The following is a 21,523-nucleotide window of genomic DNA, read 5'->3' as shown; positions in this document are numbered from 1 at the left end:
ATTTGGGGCGCGGTACCCAGTTACTTGCCTCTCAGTGCTAGCAGGACTCCGGCCTGGCTTGGGTTCAGTCACCACATGTCTCCAGAGGGCCCCTTGGCCACCGTCTTGGCACAGAGAGCGAAGGCGCCTTCCCTGGGCCTGACAAACCCACCCAAATGTGGCCTCCCCACCTTTGTGCAAAACTGCACAGGTTGGGGTGGCCCTTGCTTGCCCTGCCCATGGGCAGCGTGACCCCGTGATGCAAGGCAAAGCCCAGGAGCACTTGGGGCCCGCGTCACTGACCCGGGGCGGGCAGGGTTTGCCAGTATGTGGCTGTTCCACCCTCTCCTGCAATTCACTGCACTTTCCAGGTGCCTCCTCCTGGGATTTCCCTCTTCTCAGGCTCTCCTGGCCCTTACGGCCTCCTTCCCTCCAGGGCCCGAGGTCCGTCCAGCTAAGGGTTGGGGGTTCTTCCTCTGGCTTCCGCCTGTGCTTGGCGCTGGCGCCGACCCCAGGCGGGAGCCAGGCTGGAGGCTTGGCCGCGCAGCCTGGGCCTGAAGCCAGCAGCCCTTGGAGGGCCCCGTGCCTATCCGTGTCCGCTCGCAACCCGGCCCGGGCTTCTCACCGGAAATGCACTTTATTACACTTTGGAAGGCTGGTAGGACACTCGCAGACTCCTCGAGCTCTGCTTCGAGCAGGAAGGGGTGCCCAGGAGTGGGCCCTCTGTCTCCGGCGGGCGGGCCAGGGCTTGGGCGAGGGGATGGACACCGCTTGCCTTCACCCCAGCCCCCACCTGCCCCCAGATCGCACATGGGAGTGGGCCCTGTGTCTCCGGTGGGCGGGCGAGGGCTCCGGCAAGGAGATCAGCTATTGCTTTGCCTGACCTCCCGCCCCCAGGTCACACATGGGGGCCTGGATGGCGGCTTGCACTGTCCTACCCTGCCTGCAGTATGCAAATTAGCCGCCATCTTTGTTGACTGTTAACCACCATCTTAGTTGGCAGTTAATTTGCATATCTCACTGATTAGCCAATGGGAAGCATATCAGAGGTACAGTTAATTACCCTTTTTGTCTTTTATTAGATAGGATAGTCTGTTCTATAAACTGTAATACTATAATGAAAGCAAGCCAAGCATAACACATAACCTGGAATGTATATGAACTCGGAGCTCATCTTTCAATATATTTAGTACCAGCAATATTTGAGCAACAACATAGAAAAGTTAGTCATGTTAGAGCCCCCACCCCCCAAAATCAAATCACTGATTTGTTGGACTTGGGAAGAAATACCTTGAGATTGGAGATAATTTTTCAGATTAAAACAATGCATCTACTAGATGTTAAATTATGTCATCATATTTTTAAGCAGTAGAGTAAGTTATTGAGTATAGGGTGTATCTTCTTTCCAAATAGTTAAGAAGAATGATTTTGGTAAAATTCCTTTAGCTCAGTAAATCTGATTGATTTAGTGGTATGCATTCAGGTTTTGTTTTGTTTTTTTTCTTATTCTTTAACTGGATTTGGTCTTCCATAGTGCTTTTGCATCTCTTCCCAAGCACAAACCTGGTTTCTGGTCAGATGTTGCTATGGCTGTAGGTTCTAGATCTGCTGAAGAATGTCAGAGAAAATACATGGAAGATCCCCAAGGAAATGGATTCCAGAAACATGTCACTAAGAAAAAGCCAATCAATCCCAAAGGCCAAAAGAATGGTAAACTTTGTAGTAAATAGTTTTTTCCTATTTTTCTGTATCAACTTATAATAACTCACTAGATGTATTATATATATTTATAATATAATATATATATTTATACTAGAGGCCCGGTGTACGAAATTTGTGCACAGGGTGTGTGTGTGTGTGTGTGTGTGTGTGTGTGTGTGTGTGTGTTTGTTCCTAAGATGAGCCTGCACCCTCTCCAATCTGGGACCCCTCAAGGGATGTCTGACTGCTCATTTAGGTCCGATTGGGATCTGGCCTAAATGGGCAGTTGGACATCTGCCTGCCTGCCTGATTGCCCCTAACCGCTTCTGCTTGCCATAATCGACGCCTAACTGCTCCCCTGCTGGCCCAATTGCCCCTGACTGCCCTCCCCTGCAGACCTGGTTCCCCCCAACTGCCCTCCTCTGCAGACCTGGTTCCCCCTAACTGCCCTCCCCTGCAGACCTGGTCCCCCCCAACTGCCCTCCCCTGCAGGCCATCTTATATCCACGTACGGTTGACTATTTTGTGTTTTGGAGTGATGGTCAATTTGCATATTACTCTTTTATTATATAGGATATCCAAGTGTCTTATAGATTTTTTTTTTATTGTTTTGATTTTTAGAGAGTGGAAGGGAGGGAGGAAGGATGGAGAGAGAAACATCAATGCGTTGACTCTAACCTGGGCCCCGACCTGGTCAGGGGATTGAACCTGCTGCAGTGGAGATATGTACCCTTGACCAGAAATGGAATCTGAGACCCTTCAGTCCATTGGCCGATGCTCCAACCTCTGAGCCAAACCGGCCAGTGCTGTAGATGTTTTCTTAAAACTTTAAAACTAGAAAGAATTGCAAAGATTATCTGTATTTGGATTATTCTAAGGGTCTAATTTAATTTCAGGCCACTTGGGTAGGGTCCCCAAGGCAGGTTTTTTGTTTTTTGTGGTTTTTTTTAAATATATTTTATTGATTTTTTTTTACAGAGAGGAAGGGAGAGGGATAGAGAGTTAGAAACATAGAAGAGAGAGAAACATGGATCAGCTGCCTCCTGCACATCCCCCACTGGGGATGTGCCCGCAACCAAGGTACATGCCCTTGACTGGAATTGAACCCGGGACCCTTGAGTCTGCAGGCTGACGCTCTATCCACTGAGCCAAACCAGCCAGGGCCCCAAGGCAGGTTTTCATTATCAGAATAAATTTAGTTTTCATGGCTTCCAGGAGTGCACTCTTCTGCCCAAGGTTTATTGTAGAGAAGTCCTATTCTAAACTTTGGGGTGTGTCCAGTATCCCTGTCATAATTAAATGTGCTTTATATTTTAGCAAAATCAATAAATTAGGTATCAGTAAGAGGAGTACGGGAGATAACCTTTCTCACAAGATTAAGACTTTTTTAACCAAACCCTGCCCAATCTTACATGTATGTTCTTCAGGAGTGTCTTGCGGGCTAAGGATATCGCACAGATCCCAGTGTAGAAAGGATCCCTTGTTACAGAAAAAACCTGTATATAATAGAGGCTGAATTTACTTAATATGAATACACAGTTTAGATTTTGTCAAGTTTGTTAACTCTAGAGCAGTTATTCTAATGACCAGGTTCTTACCAATATGTTTTGCTGACTCTTAAGGCAAGAGAGATGATTCAGATAAGAAGCAAACTATTAAGATAACTGCCAAAGTGGGAACTCTTAAAAGGAAGAAGCAGATGAGGGATTTTCTGGACCAGTTGCCAAAAGATGACCATGATGATTTTTTTAGCACAACACCTTTTAAGAAACAAAGAGTGCTGGTAAGAGTCTTAAATGCATGATATTGTTTTTTTTTTTTATTGTTTTCTTTATATTGATTTTTATCTTATTGTTATATATGGTTAGTGTTCATCCCTAATATTTAGGTGAAGGATTGATAGTCTTCACAGACATGAGCCAGTACAGGCCATTCTCATCATTGTGTAGAGTCTACCCTTCAATGCGGAACCAAAAAGAAAACCCAGAAATATGCCAAATGTATATATTTAAAATTTCATATACAATGAGACAAACTTTTTTTTGAGAGTGATAAAAGATTATTACTCACTGTACAGTAATTACTATAAAGTAAAATCAGTGACAGCACAAGATTGACAGGTTTGAATGTCAAAGAATTTTTGTAGAATCAAAAATCACATAACTAAAAACTTCATGATTAGGATAAAATATTTGCAACAAATAAAACAAAGCCAATAATATGATATAAAAAACTCATTTTAATGTTACTATGTAAGTATACCTTCTAAATTACAGAATAATTTTAAAAATAAGTTAAAATATCCACTAACAAAAAGCAATGGGGATGTTGGTATAGTCATGCATCAGTGGATGCAGAGTTGAATCATACCTTTGGAATGATTCAACATATGAGAGCCATAAAGATTAATTCTACTCATGGGAGTTTATCATAAAAAAAATGAAATGATGCCAAAAATCTTCACAAAGATAATAATCATTGCAGGTTTATTTTTATACAGAAAGAAATACACCCTACAATCAACCCATATATCAACTAAGAATATTCTTCATAAACATAGTGAAATACAGTACAAATATTAAGTACAAATTTGAAACTGTTAAAGATATTAAGATTAAAGTAGTACGAAGATAGATGGATCTAGACAGCTGAACTATTAAGTGTAAAAATTGAGTTTTGGTGAATTAGACGTAAGGGTACTTTTTTCATCTACTCATGTTTTTATTGATTTTTAGAGAAGAAGGGAGAGAGTGGGGGGAGAGAGAGAGAGAGAGAGAAAGAGAGAGAGAGAGAGAGAGAGAGAGAAATAGAAACATCAATGATGAGAGAGAATCAATGATTGGCTGCCTCCTGCACACCCCACACTGGGGATGGAGCCCACAATCAACTTGGAATCAAACCGCAACCTCCTGGCTCATAGGTCTTCGCTCAACTACTGAGCCACGCCAGCCAGGCTCATATACTCATTTTTTAATATTGTTAAATAATCTTCAATTTTTAAAGGCTACATAATGCTTTAATAATTTAGTAACATCATTATCTGGGCCCCCTTTTATCTATACAGGTTATAAAGGTAGGTATTTTAAGGGAGCCATCTGAGGTTCTTACTGTGTTCTATGCACAACAGTGTGGTCCTTTGGGGCTGTACCCATTATCTTATTCCACCATCATTTCAGGTTCTATATATGTTTTGGCCAAAATGTAATAGTCTCAACAATTTAAAACTAAAGGTAATAAAGTACAAATAGAAAGCAATAAAGTAGTTCATTTTCTGTGGCATAAGTCCACTTTTTGTATGGTTTTAATATAAAGGTAGGTAAAATCTTAAGGATTGAATTATTTATTGGATATATAACTGTATACACAAAAGGTTTAATACTACTTGGTACTATTCAGTAAATGAATCACAGTTTTATTTTGTTCTGTCTACACAGAGGTCAGCAAACTATGGCCCATGGGCCAAATCTAACATACCACCTTTTTTTGTTAACAAAATTTTATTGGAGCACAGGAGCAACAGGAACATTGTTTACATGTTAGCTGTGGCTGCCTCAAGCTACAACCAGCATAATCGTGTAGTTGTGACAGAGACTGTATGGACCACAAAGAGAAAATTACTTATCTGACTCTACAGAACACATTTGCTGACCCCTGGTCTATACAACTTTTAGAAACAGGTATCATTGTCTTCATTTTACACAACCAAGTTTTTTAGAGGACAAGGCTCTCTTCTTTGCCTACTAATATTTTTCATTATCTCAGGAAATTATAAGGCAGAAAAAACAAAGCCCTCCAAAAACATTTTGTGATGAAGAATTTTATTATTAGGGGTGCCTGCTGATAATGAATATTTGTATTCTAGTTGCCAAATTTCCAGTACAGTCAAGAAGAGGATATTCTTCCAAATATGGACAGAAATCCAACAACTCCATCCTCAGTTATCTTTCCACTGGCAAAAACTCCCCAGTGTCAGCATGTCAGTCCTGGAATGCTAGCCTCTATAAACAGGTAAATATTTATGCATAAGATACTGTAATTCTGTGCATCAATACTTAACATTTCATGAGTTGAAGAGAATAAATGTCAGTAATGAGAAAAGTCATTATATATTAAAAATCAAGAATAGTTCCTAGAAGTCAAGGATGGACAGTTTCAGCAAGCAGGTGTGTTATTCCTTAATGTTGGGACACAGCTCACACTTTACATCAGGACAAAGTCCCACTGGATCAAAGTTTTACATGTGAAAAATTAAACTATAAAATATACCTAAAATAACCTTGGAGAATTATTTTATAGTCTTAGATTAGTGAAGGTCTTTCTCACTATGATGGAAGACCCAGAAGCCACTAACAAAAAGAATGTAGTCCAGTATATTAAAAAAAGTTTCATTTGGTACCTATCAAACATAAACAATCAAAGTACTGAAAAAAAATAACAGTTGTTGGAGAGGATGTAGAGAAAAAGGAACCCTCATACACTGCTGGTGGGAACGTAAATTAGTACAACCATTATGGAAAACAGGATGGAGGTTCCTCAAAAAAAATAAGAATAGAGCTATATGACCCAGCAATCTCTCTTCATGGTATCTACTCAAAAAATGAAAATTTGTAAATATACCAGTACCCCTATATTCATTGTATTATTCACAATGGCCAAGACATAGAAACAACCCAGGTGTCCTTTGATGGATGATTGGATAAAGAAGATGTGTTACATATATACGATGAACTCAGTCATAAGAAAAGATGAAATATTGCCATTTGTGTCGATATGGATGGATCTTTTGTGTGTGTATGTGTGTGTATATTGATTTTTAGAGAGGAAGGGAGAGGAAGAGAAAGAAAAACATTGATGTGAGACCAGAACATTGACCAGCTGCCTCCTGTGCACCCCCCACCAGGGATCCAGCCTGCAATTTGGGCTTGTGCCCTGACTGGGAATGGAACCAGTAACCTTTTGTTATATGGGATGACACCCAACAAACTGAGCCACACTGGCCAAGGCTCCCTGGATAGATCTTGAGTATCATGCTCATTGAAATAAGTTGGACGGAAAAGGCCAAGAGTCATGATTTCACTCATCTGTAGGATATAAAATAGAAAGCAACAAATGAATGAACAAAACAAAAGCTCATGAACACATGGTAGTTACTAGAGTGGGTAGGAGGGTCAAATAGATGGTTGCAGGAGGAGACTAAATTTTGGGTGGTGCGCACACAATGCAATATACAGATGATGTATTATAATGACCATTTGAAACCCATATAATCTTATTAACCAATATCATCCCAATAAATTTAATTTAAAAAAACCACAAATGACAATTTGAGAAAGGAATATATGGAACTCATCACAGGAAACAGGCTAATTTCCCTGATACAGCACTCCTACGAATTTGGAAAGTCATTCTCATGAATTACTAGCAAAAAGGTAAATTAGTCAATCTCTGCAGGCAGCAGTTTGTCTCTATATATACCAAAGTTATAAATGCACATGCTCTTTAACTTAGCAATCCTACTTTTAGAATTGTGAATGTTCAGCTTATTCCTTGAAATATTATTTATAATGGCAAAATACTGAAAACAACTCAAATGTCCATAAATAGGGACTAATCAAGTAACTTCTGGTACATTATATAGCTATAGAAATTAATGAGGAATTTCTTTATGTATTATTATGGTAAAATGTCCACAATATAGGATGTGAAAAAGTTATATACATTGAATTATGTGTTGCCATTTATGTATATAGGTATGATATACATGAGAGTGTATATGTGTATACTTGTACATAATTGCTTTAATTAAATATCTGTGAAAGGATACATAGAGAGAAAACTAAGATATCTTGGGAGACTTTGAATTTTGAACTATACAAATATAGGAACTATCCTATATAATAAAACCCTAATGTGCAAATCGACCGAACAGCAGAACAGCAGGTCACTATGATGCACACTGACCACCAGGGGGCAGATGTTCAGTGCAGGAGCTGCCCCCTGGTGGTCAGTGCGTTCACACAGGGGGAGTGCCGTTCAGCCAGAAGCCAGGCTCATGGCTGGTGAGTGCAGTGGTGGCGGGGGGAGCCTCTCCTGCCTCCACAACAGCCCTAAGGAACCTTCAGGGGATATCCAATTGCTGGCTCAGGCCCACTTAGGGGAGCGAGAGGGCACAGGCCGGGCTGAGGGACCCCCCCACCCAGTGCATGAATGTTGTGCACTGGGCCTCTAGTTTGAAATATAAATACTATCAAGAAAAATGGGGATGGCCAACAGTAAAATGTTACACAGAAAAGATGGAAAGTGATAGGCCTAAAAATAGGCTATCCCATATGCTGATCTAGTAAGAACAATCTCCATAGAGTGTGAGGGGCAGGAGCCAAATGACAATGATTCAAAATACTGTATTCAGTATTCTCAATGAAGCCTGATGGAACTTTAATTTGCATTTATTTGACAAAAACAATTTTCCCTATCCATGCACAAATTATTTTTTGTTTACTTGTGATTTAGTATTTAGTGCAGGTGAAAGTATATTGAGAGGATCATTTTGGACAGTTTTTGTTAACCACTTTGCCCAAATGAAAGGCATTAAAATACTAATTCCTTTTGGCCCTTTAATTAGTGAGTTCTGCCCTGGCTGTTGGACTGTCAGCCCATGCACGGAAGAGTGGCAGGCTCAATTCCCAGTCAGAGCACATACCCAGGTCATGAGTTCAATCCCAGTCAGTACAGTCACGTAGGAAAGGCAACCAATTGATGTTTCTTTCTCCCTCTCCTTTCCTCTCTCTCTCTGAAATAAATTTAAAAAAGAAACAACACATACCCCCAATAATATAATTACTGAGTTCTACAAAAATAAAAAATTGGGGCAAGTAGACATAGACATTTGTATAAGCAAAGATGTATATCACAAAGCATAATACTGAAAATTTGGAATTAGAATTCAATGTCCAATAGTAAGAAAAGTTAAGAAATTAGGAATTGTCCTTATAATAGAATAATATGTAACAAAAGTCATGCTTCAAGAATTTTTAATGACAGAATAATGTTCAGTGAATAAAAGGTTTTAAAAGCTAGGAATCAAAACTACATTAATGATCTCAACTTACATAACACATTCATAAGAAAAAGGAAATTACTTGACCAAAACATCACCAGCTATTATCTCTAAATTATAGAATTATACTGGTGTGGGTTTGTTTTTAATCACTTTTACAATTAAAGAAAAAGGACATTTTTTCTTATAGAGCACATGATGGACTCATGTAATGAATATATTTCCTAAAACTTTTCTTCATGTTTTACTTTTTAAATATATTTTTATTGATATCAGAGAGGAAGGGAGGAAGGATAGAGAGAGAGAAACTTCAGTGATGAGAGAGAATCATTGATGGGCTGCCTCCTGCACGCCCCACACTGGGGATTGAGCTTGCAACCCAGGTATGTGCTCTGACCAGGAATGGGATCATGACCTCCTGGTTCATAGGTCGATGCTCAACCACTAAGCCAAGCTGGCTGGGCTTTTTTCATAATTTAAAACATGAGTTTCCTAGGCCTTCTTCACTATTTCTTCAATTGAACCAGCTTTAGTTGACTCCCCCCCCCCCTTTTTTTTTTAACAGTTTTAAATTATGAAACAGTTTTTATTTCAGAAGTGATTCCTTTGTACAGGACAGCAGACTCATGAGATATTGATCCTGAACTGGCTAGGCTTATTCATTTGCTACACAACAACATTTGTGGTACACATTACATTTTTTTTTTCAATCTTTTATTTTTAATTACATTTATTGGGGTGACATTGGTTAATAAGATTCTATAGCTTTCAAGTGTACATATCTATAATATACCACCTGTATATTGCATTGTGTGCCCACCATTCAGAGTCAAATCATCTTCCATCACCATATATTTAGTCCCCTTTACCCTTTACTTACCCTCCCCCAACCCTCTTCCCTCAGTAGCCACCATACTGTTATCTGTGTCTGTAAGTTTCAGTTTTATATTCACATGAGTGAAATCATGTTGTTCTTAGCTTTTTCTGACTTATTTTGCTTAGCATGATATTCTCACCATCCGTGTTGTTGCAAATAGCAGAACTGCATCTTTTCTTATGGCTGAGTAGTTTTCCATAGTGTGTATGTGCCACATCTTTATCCAGTTGTCTGTAGGAGGATGCTTTGGTTGTTTCCATGTCTTGGCTATCATGAATAATGCTACAATGAACATAGGAGTGCATATGTCTTTGCGAATAAATGTCCTGATATTTCAGGTAGATACCCAGGAGAGGGATTGCTGTGTCATACTCAGTTATTTTTTGAGGATCCTCAATACTGTTTTCCATAGTGATTATACCAGTCTACATTCCCTCCAGCAATGCAGGAAGGTTTCTTTTTTTCCACAACCTCTCCAACACTTGTTACCTATTTTATTGACAATAGCCATTCTGATAGGTGTGAGGTGATACCTCATTGTAGTTTTGAGTTGCATTTACCTAGTAGCTAGTGAGGTTGAACATCTTTATATTAACTCCTTGTCAGAGCTATTTGCAGATACTATTGCCCATTTGCTTGGATGCCTTTTTGTTTTGTTATTGGTTCCTTTTGCTATGCAGAAGCTTTTTAGCTTGATATAGTCCCATCATTTGTTTTATTTCCCTTGCTTTTGGGATCAAGTTCATAAAATGTTCTCTATAACCAAGTTTAGTAGCTGTTTTTGTCTATATAGTATATTGTTTCAGATCTTATATTTAGGTCTTTGATTCATTTTGAATTAATTTTGTACATGGGGACAAGCAGTAGACTAGTTTCATTCTTTTGAATGGCTTTCCAATTTTTCCAGCACCATTTATTGAAGAGGCTTTTCTCCATTGTGTGTTTTCAGTTCTTTGTAAAAAAGTTTTTGCCCATATATATGTGGTTCTATTTCTGGGCTCTCAGTTCTGTTCCATTGGTATGTGTGTCTGTTTTCCTTCCAATACTATGCTGTTGTCATTATCGTTGAGTCAGGTAGTGTGACACCTCTGGCTTTTTTTGTTTTTCTCAGGATTTCTCTGGCAATTAGGGGTCTTTTGTATGGTTCCATACATATCTGATTATTTTTTTTTGTTCTATTTCTTTAAAAAATGTCAGTGGTTATGGGCCCATGCACTGAAGGGTTGCAGGTTTAACCCTTTGAGTGCCAACCAATATCCTAAGAACTATGCTAAAATTGCCAAAGTATTTTTTGCTGATTTTACTGCAGTTTAGGAAAAAAATTATGAATCGCAAGTAAATGAAGTTACATATTCAAAAACTTAAGGAAACCTTTACTACATTGACATATTTAGCAATATCATCATCCTATCTAATAAAAGAGAAACATGGTAATTAGCCGTACATCCGCTACCCTTCCCATTGGCTAATCAGGGTGATATGCAAATTAACTGCCAGCCAAGATGGCGGACGGCAGTCAGGCAGCTTGAAGCTAACATGAGGCTTGCTTGCTTCAGTGACGGAGGAAACCAACGTTCCCCACCTGCCTTGCCAGCCTCTGAGCTTGCAGTTTGAAACATTGTTACAAATATAGAAGCTAAACAAAACCCCAGAAACCTGCTTTCAGTGAGCTGGGATCTCAGAGCTGGAGTTGATACAGTGTTTCGATTATAGAACCCAAACAAACCAGATACCTGCTTTCAGCAGCAGAGGCTCAGAGCTGGAGCCAGAGCTAAAGCTGGCCCAGAATAAAAAAAAAAAAAAAAAAAAAAAGGAGCAGTTGGGAACTTCAGTCACCCGCCAGCCTGAAAACAACCCTCAGCCCCTCACCCAGACTGGCCAGGCACCCCAGTGGGAACCCCCACCCTGAAGGGGGTGTTACCAGCTGCAAACAGCCATCATCCCCTCACCCAGGCTGGCCAGACACCCCAGTGGGGACCCCCACCCTGATCCAGGACACCCTTCAGGGCAAACCAGCCAGCTCCCACCCATGCACCAGGCCTCTATCCTATATAGTAAAAGGGTAATATGCCTCCCAGCACAGGGATCAGCGGAGCTGAGAGGCCTCCCGGCACCGGGATCAGCGTGACGGGGCAGCGCCCAAACCCCCTGATCGCCCTGCGGCTCTATGTGTGACAGGGGAAGGCGCCCCAACCCCCTGATCAGCCCTGCTCTGTGCCTGATAGGGGGGAGCTCCCCAACCCCCTGATCGCCCTGTGGCTTTGTGTGTGACAGGGTGCGGCACCCCAACCCCCTGATCGGCCCTGCTCTGTGTGTGACAGGGCGCGGCGCCCCAACCCCCCCCCCCCCAACGGGCCCTGCTCTGTGTGTGACGGGGTAGAGCCATAACCTCCCCATCGGCCCTGCCCTGAGTGTGACAGTGGCGGCGCCCCAACCCCCTGATCGGCCCTGCCCTGAGTGTGACAGTGGCGGCGCCCCAACCCCCTGATCGGCCCTGCTCTGTGGGTGACAGGGTACGGAGCCCCAACCCCCCTGATGGGCCCTGCTCTGTGCGTGACAGGGAGGCAGCGCCCCAACCCCGATTGGCCCTTTTCTGTGTGTGACTGGGGGAGCTCCTCAACCCCCTGATGGGCCCTGCTCTGTGCGTGACGGGGGAGCTCCCCAACCCCCTGATCGGCCCTGCCCTGAGTGTGACAGTGGCGGCGCCCCAACCCCCTGATCGGCCCTGCTCTGTGGGTGACAGGGTACGGAGCCCCAACCCCCCTGATGGGCCCTGCTCTGTGCGTGACAGGGAGGCAGCGCCCCAACCCCGATTGGCCCTTTTCTGTGTGTGACTGGGGGAGCTCCTCAACCCCCTGATGGGCCCTGCTCTGTGCGTGACGGGGGAGCTCCCCAACCCCCTGATCGGCCCTGCCCTGAGTGTGACAGTGGCGGCGCCCCAACCCCCTGATCGGCCCTGCTCTGTGGGTGACAGGGTACGGAGCCCCAACCCCCCTGATGGGCCCTGCTCTGTGCGTGACAGGGAGGCAGCGCCCCAACCCCGATTGGCCCTTTTCTGTGTGTGACTGGGGGAGCTCCTCAACCCCCTGATGGGCCCTGCTTTGTGCGTGACGGGGGAGCTCCCCAACCCCCTGATCGACCCTGCTCTGTGCGTGACAGGGGGGAGCACCCCAACCCCCTGATTGGCCCTGCTCTGTTGTGACAGGGGGGAGCTCCCCAACCCCCTGATTGACCCTGCTCTGTGCATGACATGGGGGAGCTCCCAAACCCCGATGGGCCCTGCTCTGTGCGTGACAGTGGGTGGCGCTGCAACCTCCCCATCAACCCTGCCTTGAGTGTGACAGGGCGGTGCCCCAACCCCCCAATTGGCCCTACCCGGAGCGTGACTGAGGGTGGCATCACAACCTCCCAATCTGCCCTGCTCTATGCATGACGGGGCAGCGCCCTAACTCCCCAATCAGCCCTGCTCTGAGCCCGACCAGGGGCTGCACCTAGGGATTGGGCCTGCCCTCGCCACCCGGGAGCAGGTCTAAGCCAGCAGGTCATCTCCCGAGGGGTTCCAGACTGCAAGAGGGCACAGGCCGGGCCGAGGGACCACCCCCCCCCCGGAGTGCACAAATTTTTGTGCACCTGGCCTCTAGTCACTAATAAAAGCAGACTTAGAACTGGACGCCATTTCGAAGCTTTGATAGTGCTCCCGACACTTTTGGCGAAAGACAGGAGGAGCGCGATCATGCTCTTGGGCACTCTAGGGGTTAATACCTGACCCAGGTCACGGCACCTGTGGGAGGCAACAAATGGATGTGTCTCTTTCACATCAATGTTTCCCGCCCTCCACCCCCACCATCTACCTCCACTGTCTCTAAAAACATATTCTTGGGTGAGGATTGATCAAAAAAAGAAAAAAAGTCATTGGGATTTTTATGGTGATTGCATTAAACCTGTATATTGCTTTGGGTAATATGCAAGAGTGTTTGTGGTACACATTATATCTTAATACAGTCACACATTTAGAAATTTCTACATGTCACACCTTTAAGGTTGCTCCCAAATAGTCACAAAGGAACAGATAATCATATAGGATATCTTGGAGCCAAGAAAAAGAATTAGAATTGGTGCTCAGCTGGTATTTACTGTGGGGGGGGGGGGGGAAGACTAGGAATTGTAGGGGAAAATGAGAACAACCATTCTGTTTGGCTTTAATTTTCATCTCTAAATTATGAATCAAGTCTGTATGCTAGGAAAGAGGGTTAAGAGATAAGGTATATCTCGGAGGGGAGGGGGAGGGGAAACAGGAACAGTTTAACCAAAGAATTCATATTCATATATGCATAACCAATGGATATAGACAATAGTGTGGTAAAGGCATGGGAGGGGCAGGGGCTGGGAGGAGGGGGATGTAAAGGAGGATGGGGGGACATTTGTAATACTGTCAACAATAGGATAGCATTTAAATTAATAAGAATTATAAAAGAAAATAAAAAATAGATAAGGTAAAGCCCTGACGTGTCACAGATTCCATTCCCTGCTCAAGGGCACATACCTGGGTTGCAGGTTGGATCCCCAGTCCTGGTTGGGGCTCATGGAAGAGACAACCAATCAATGTGTGTGTCTCACATTATTTCTCTCTTTCCCTCTCCCTCTCTCCCCCTTTAATGGGAAAAATATCCTCCCATGAAAATTAACAAAAAAAGAGATAAGGTAAAAAGAAATGAAAAAAACTTCATAGATGTACACTGAATTGAAGACTCAACACAGTTTGATGCTATAAATTAATTAAGGGTTTTCATCACCTTAAAGTTATCAACTTCAAGATTCAATCTGGATTAGGGAAGGAAGTGACCAGGAGAAAGGAGTGAAAGCTATAACAAAAGGGAGTTCAGGGGTAAGAAGTCACAGTGAGTTTTGAAAAAGCAGCAGCAGCAAGACAGAGCCTGGAGAGAGCACAAATGGGACAATGAACATGCAAATCCATAATTTCCCAGAATATTCTTATCTGGTATTTCCATTTCCTTTAAATCTTCGAAGCTTTTTGTCCATCTTCCTTGGTACACCATTGTCTTTAAAAATGTTAGTGAGAACGCACTTTTTAGAAATTGAAACACTAATTTTGTCAATTGTTCAATCTATGGATAAAATTATGGTAGTTAATGTTGACTTGCAATTATTTTGTATTCAAACAGGAATGACTGTGATAAATATGTTTTTCACATGCAAAAAAAACATAAAAATAAAGGTGGTGTTGTCTGGGGCAATATCAAGAAGAAAACAGTAAGTATTTTTATTCTTCACACCCGATTTATTCAACGTGTATTTATGGAACAACTATAATACATGGCAAACTGCGGGAGTTACAAGTTATGTAACAGGCCTTACCCTCAAGTTACTTATAGCCTAATTAATATAAGTAAATGGTAATATGAGGTTGTGAGTGAGGTAAGTACCTAAGTGCTGTAAATTACAGATGGCAGGTGATTGACTATAGTATTTGAGGAAAGTGAAAATGGTAAAAATTTTCATTCAAAGAGTCAGATAAGGTGGGAAAAGCACTTACAGGTCAGGGAAGGACATTTCAGGCAAGACACAAAAGCATATCTGTTCAATGATTGGGGAATCGTCCAGACTGAGTTATGACTATTATAGAATAAGAAACTTGCCGAAACCGGTTTGGCTCAGTGGATAGAGCGTCAGCCTGCGGACTGAAAGGTCCCGGGTTCAATTCCGGTCAAGGGCATGTACCTGGGTTGCGGGCACATCCCCGGTGGGAGATGTGCAGGAGGCAGCTGATCGATGTTCCTCTCTCATCGATGTTTCTAACTATCTCTCTCCCTTCCTCTCTGTAAAAAATCAATAAAATATATTTTTTAAAAAAAAAAAAAAGAATAAGAAACTTCATCAAATCCCGTGCAGCTTCTAAATGTCTTTGAAATTCAGCTAATATACATATGTAGATCAATATTAAAACTATAGAAAAAATTTTAACTCAGCCTTGCTTTAATAATGATCTATATCCCTTTAATAAAAAATTGAGAGAATCCTTTATCCTCTTGAATTAATTTTAAAATTTTGTTTGATTTTACTTTGGATAACTTATATTCATTCTAGAAAAGCTAATTCACCTCAGATTTCCTCGAAGTAAATAACTAATCTTAGAGAATGATAGTTTATGGTGGTAGTAGAATGGAAAATGACTGCCTTATCCCCTGAAGGTATATTCCTTCTGACCAAGTTATGGACACCTCTTCCTCCCTCACCCATGTTGAAATATTTATATTGTATACTTGCCTAGAGTAAAATTCCTCTCAGAGAGTCTGTAAACTAAACATTGGGATTAATCACATCCAATCTTTGTGGGCTTCACTTGTCCACAGGAAATGATACCTCTGGGGAGCTTGATTGAAAATTAGCCTGGAGACTAAATTCTTCAAAAGAAATCTCTGTAGGCAGCCTCCCTCTTGGTGTTTTCAGATTCCCCTTTTCGTCTCACATTCCTTATGAAAATGAAATTTTGGTTTGTTGTAAAGGACCAGGAATCACCTTAACATAGTGAGAAGACTTGTCTTATAGTGTCTGCTTTGCCAGTAAGAAGTTGGGTTGCCTCAAACTTTAATGTGCATGGCAGTCACCTAGGCATCTTGTTAAATCTGATCTAGTAGGTTTGAAATTCTGCATTTCTAGCAACCTCCAGGTGATGCCCCTGCTGCTGATCCATGGACCATACTGAGTAGTAGCAAGACCCTAGTCCACTGTTCTCTGCAAAATGAGAAACAGTTCATATGGATATAGGTATAAGGACCTATTAAAAGCTTATTTCTCTGTATTTCTGACATAATTTTAAATACTTTTGTTTTTCTTAATGGACTATCATTTGAGCTTCAAAATTATATCTTTGTGATTTAGCCCCATTTTTTCATAGATTAATATTTTGTAGCCAATGTGTGAGAATAGAAAGAGCAAAGGATTTATGTAGTGTTAAAAATTCAGATGTCAAGGTTTGACTCCCTATACCAGCTTTGTGGTGAAGGAAGCCACTTGAGCTTTCTAATTTCATTTTTTTCATGTATCGTATGAACTGGGCGTCATAATGATACTGGTTTCTCTCACCAAATAACTTTGAGAGCTAAAAAATGTAATAATGTTTTGACTCATTTCACAGGGAAAGAAATTATTTACATCACAATCTATGAACATGAGTTTATATCTCAAACGTTTTAAAAATACTTCCCTTCGCATAGTGGGTATACTGTTATATTTCCTTTTCTATTACGTTTCTTTTCATTTTTTAAAGATAATCAGCTATGGCCAATAGTTTTGTTTTTTGTTCTTTTTTACAAACCCTTGTGTCGAGGGCTGACTTTCAGTAGATCGCAGCGAGGGAGCTGCTCTGCTGCGTAGGAAACCCCGACCCAGAAGCAGGTCTACGAATGGTTTAGCGCCAGGTTCCCCACGAACTTGTGTTGCGTGAAGGGCGTGGGAGCGGCCCCCTTTCCGGCCGCACCCCGTTTCCCACCAGTAGTTTTAAAAGCACTAATTATGTAAGCATGCATTATACAGTTAAAGCTTATGATATAAACTGCCATTGTAGGAAAGATTTTAAAGTACAGAGAATTTTAAAATGTTGCTAGTATAATGTCATGGCATAAGTACGTAGGAGATTTGGCAACTTTCAGAGGCCCATAGACTATTTTATTAATTGCTGTTGCATAAGTTTGTAATGTGGGAAACGACATTGAATAAGTCATAGTTCTTGCCCCAAATAAATTCAACTTAAAAGAGAATTAGACATCTCATGGATAATTATATTATGACTAGAGGCCCAGTGCACGAAATTCGTGCACTTGTGGGGGGGGGGTGTCCCCTCAGCGTGGTCTGCGCCCTCTCACAGTCCAGGAACCCCACAATTAATAGCCCCAAAGACTCACTCTGCAATGGATCACCCCCACAGAGGGAGGCCCCACCCACCCGTTGTAGGCCTGTGGCCTGGGTCTCCCTCTGTGGGGTGAGCATGGGGTGATGGTGGGGCCCCTGACCAATCGTATTACACCTGCCTTGGCTGGCCTGGCGCCAGTGGGTGTCATAGCGTGGTCTTCTGGACCACGTTTGACACCCGTAGCCTTTGGCCGTTGGGTCGATTTGCATATTACGCTTTTATTATTATAGATTAGGTGTTGTTATAAGTACTCTGGGGATAAAGCAGGCTTAATTTTGTCTAGATTTGAGGCAGGCTTCACAGAAGGTACCATTTTCCTATTAATGTAAACTCTTTTTGTAGGTGGAAAGTGATTTTTCAACTCCATCAAGAAGAAAAACCCCACTTAACAAAGGTAATACACATTTCTTTCTTTAGTAGCTCAGTTCTATTATAGAACAGTCTCTTTATGAACATGGTACTAAAATTAACTGTTGTCAAATGGGCAGACCTACCATTTGATATCTTATAGTTATTTTTATTGAAATTACTTTTAGAAATGTATTCAACATTTTTATTAAATTCTTCTTAGGAGAAAGCTCTACTATTGGAAAACTTTTCACTAATGCTATGGAGTCTTTGGATGAAGAAGAGAAAGATTATTATTTTTCAAGTTCTGATTCTGCATAGTAAAAGTGAGAAAATATTTCCAGTATTTTTATCAAGAAGCAGACAGTTGTTCATACCTTCATTTGGAGTACCTATATTTTCTTTATAAGTAGCTTCTTTTGAAATTGTGGGCTCCTTGTCAAAGGTTCTATTGTTTGTATTCAAAGGTAAAGATCCTTCTATATAATATTCCTCATTGCTGCAGCTTACTAAAACTATAAGGAAAATTGTGTTGCTTGTTGTATAAATGGTCTCTCATGAGCATCTAAGTCTGTTTAAGAAAATCATGATCCAAACTGAATTTTTAAAATCTTTCAAAAAAATGTTGCTACCCTTAAAGAAGGAGGTTGGGGGGAATAAAGGATAGATTGTACTGGTAGCTACTGAATTCATGAACACTTGAAATTAGCGTTTTTAACCACTTGGTATGTAAGCCAAAGTTGATACGATGTTTAAATTACTTGTTGAAACTTTGTTATGCTTTCTTTTCTCCCAATTGTTTTTCTTAAAACTTATGATTGGCATACCTATGAACCTATGCAAATTTTAATTTATTGCTTTTTCCGTATTTTATTAGATAGTGTCAGAGAACAGATTTTGTTGCAGTTCTTAAGCCTTATTTACATATTCAGGCACAGCATATGTAAATATTAAAAAGTATTAAAGAGACTAGACTAGACAAACATTCAAATAATAATAGGTCTACCATTATAAGGGGTTATTATGTTGTAGTAAACATTGTTTTCAAAAAAACTCTTTAGCTTATTCTGCCATTATGTTTTAAAATTTGTCATAGAATATTCCCCTCTGGTTACAGTAATTGTTCACCTACCCTTCTCTCCAATTAGGTTGTTCAAATAAAATTAGTTTGCTTTTATAATATTTGTGTTTTGGTTTTTTTTAAACCCAGAATTCTTAAAAAGATACATTTTCTTGTGTCTTAAAAATTTAGTCAATAATAATCATTTATATAATATAGGATTTATAGAAACACAAGACTTAAAAAGAATAGTGCAGTTAGATAGATCATTCTCCTTTAAACTTCCTTGCTTGTTTCTACCACAAAGACTTGACAGAGAGATGTAGGATGGAACAAAGGAAGGTTATTTTAGAGTAGCTCTAAAAAATAGTTGTAGAATTTAAGTTGCCAATATTTAATATAATGCCATGCTGCTTGATGTTAACAGAAGGTGTTTTAGGAGTTAGAAGCTGCTTAAACTGTTAATGGGAAACAAAAAGATAATTTTGAAATAGCATAGACTGACAAACCAAAGTGTGACCACCACATTCACTGTGTCCTATCAGGACAACTGTGTCCTTCCCAGTCTATTCTATTGTAGCCCACCTGCCAATTTCCGAGTTAGTCCCATTTCTTTTCATCAGGCCATAAAATAAGCTAGTAGGGTTTAAGGCAGGGGTGGGCAAACTTTTTGACTCGAGGGCCACAATGGGTTCTTAAACTGGACCGGAGGGCCGGAACAAAAGCATGGATGGAGTGTTTGTGTGAACTAATATAAATTCAAAGTAAACATCATTACATAAAAGGGTACGGTCTTTTTTTTTTTTTTTTTAGTTTTATTCATTTCAAACGGGCTGGTTCAGGCCCGAGGGCCGTAGTTTGCCCACGGCTGGTTTAAGGAAATCTCCAAATAAGACTTAAAAGTGGAAAAGAAATACTTTAAGGACTCAAAAGAAAAGTAAGATGGACGGATAATAGGGTTGATAGTTAAGTGCTATGTGCTATCGATGAGAGCTATTGCAGCTTACCTATGAATAGAGCTCTCTATACAGCTAGCATCCTATACAGTAGGTCCTCAGGTTACATCAGAGATCAGTTCCTATGCCTCGACATAACGCGATTTTCGCCATAAGTCAGAACCCACCTACATAAGCACCTATGTCACTCACATGGAGCACATACACAGCAGTAAGGAAGTGAAACAGTAAAAAAAATTCAAAAGACAACAATTCCTGATCTTGTGGTAAACAAATAATAAACATAAAGCACATACGTACATACGTCGAAATGATGGAAATTTTTTTTTTTTTTTTTTAATAAATGAGCCCTAACCGGTTTGGCTCAGTGGATAGAGCGTTGGCCTACGGACTGAAGGGTCCCAGGTTTGATTCTGGTCAAGGGCATGTACATTGGTTGCAGGCACATCCCCAGTAGGGGGTGTGCAGGAGGCAGCTGATCAATGTTTCTAATTCTCTACCCCCTCCCTTCCTCTCTGTAAAAAATCAATAAAATATATTTAATAAATAAATAAATAAATAAATAAATAAATAAATAAATGGGAGATGGCAATGTAACCACGAAACGACGTAAGTCAAGTCGAATGTAATCTGAGGACTGTCTGTATAATAAAAGCCTAATATGCTAAGTGTCTGGTTACCCGTTCAATCAAAGCATAATATGCTAATGATATGCTAAGGCCGCTCAACTGCTTGCTATGACGTGCACTGACCACCAGGGGGGCAGACAGTTGATCAGTTGACCAATTGCTATGATGTGCACTGTCCACCAGGGGGTAGACACTCAATGCAGGAGCTGCTCCCTGGTGGTCAGTGCACTCCCACAGGGGGACACTGCTCAGCCAGAAGCCAGGCTCACGGCTGGTGAGTGCACAGTGATGGTGGGAGCCTCTCCTGCCTCCATGGCAGCAGTAAGGGGTGGGCCTAAGCCATCAGTCGGACATCCCCCGAGGGCTCCTGGACTGCGAGAGGGTGCAGGCCAGGCTGAAGTAAGGGAACCACCTCCCCCCTGAAGTGCACGAATTTCATGCATCAGGCCTCTAGTAAATAAAATCATCTAGTTCTGTCCCTCCCACCATGTTAATTTATGAAATATTTTGCCTGCCAGGTGGACCTAGAATATGGGTACATTAGTGTCTGTGGGAGGTGCTGCCAGGTGTGGTCAGCCTAGGTCAGTGATGGCGAACTTATGACAGGCGTGTCAAGTGACACACGAACTCATTTTTTTGGTTGATTTTTCTTTTTTAAATGGCATTTAAATATATAAAATACATATCAAAAATATAAATCTTTGTTTTAGTATGGTTGCAAATATCAAAAAATTTCTGTATGTGACACAGCACCAGAGTTAAGTTAGGGTTTTTCAAAATGCTGACACGCCGAGCTCAAAAGATTCGCCATCACTGGCCTAGGTCAATGTTAGGTTGTTGAAGAACTGCACGATTCCTGACCCACAAGGTGTCCCAGCTACCTGCACTGATGACACTGCATCGGAAGCAGAAAAGCAAAACAAACTGAAACCAGAAAGAGACCCCCTTCCCTCCTTCTACTGACAAAACTTAATTGTGCTCACTAT

The 21,523-nt window shown here is 41.3% G+C and overlaps 1 protein-coding gene across 1 annotated transcript in view; it reads left to right on the top strand.

Annotated features, from left to right (window-relative positions):
* The window catches only part of MIS18BP1 (MIS18 binding protein 1), a 54,403-nt gene extending 35,331 nt beyond the window's left edge, over window positions 1-19,072 (top strand). The window contains exons 11-16 of the mRNA XM_036347016.1: window positions 1,514-1,689; window positions 3,303-3,463; window positions 5,543-5,688; window positions 14,798-14,885; window positions 17,887-17,938; window positions 18,116-19,072. Of these exons, the coding sequence (XP_036202909.1) occupies window positions 1,514-1,689; window positions 3,303-3,463; window positions 5,543-5,688; window positions 14,798-14,885; window positions 17,887-17,938; window positions 18,116-18,213 (721 nt within the window). The 3' untranslated portion in view covers window positions 18,214-19,072. The remainder of the gene's footprint in view (window positions 1-1,513; window positions 1,690-3,302; window positions 3,464-5,542; window positions 5,689-14,797; window positions 14,886-17,886; window positions 17,939-18,115) is intronic.
* Window positions 19,073-21,523: the final 2,451 nt, after the last annotated feature.

This window comes from Myotis myotis, unplaced genomic scaffold, assembly GCF_014108235.1.
Source record: "Myotis myotis isolate mMyoMyo1 unplaced genomic scaffold, mMyoMyo1.p scaffold_m19_p_1, whole genome shotgun sequence".
NCBI classification, from domain to species: Eukaryota; Metazoa; Chordata; class Mammalia; order Chiroptera; family Vespertilionidae; genus Myotis; species Myotis myotis.
Note: the sequence above shows the minus strand (reverse complement) of the source record. Positions and strands in the feature narration are given on the sequence as shown.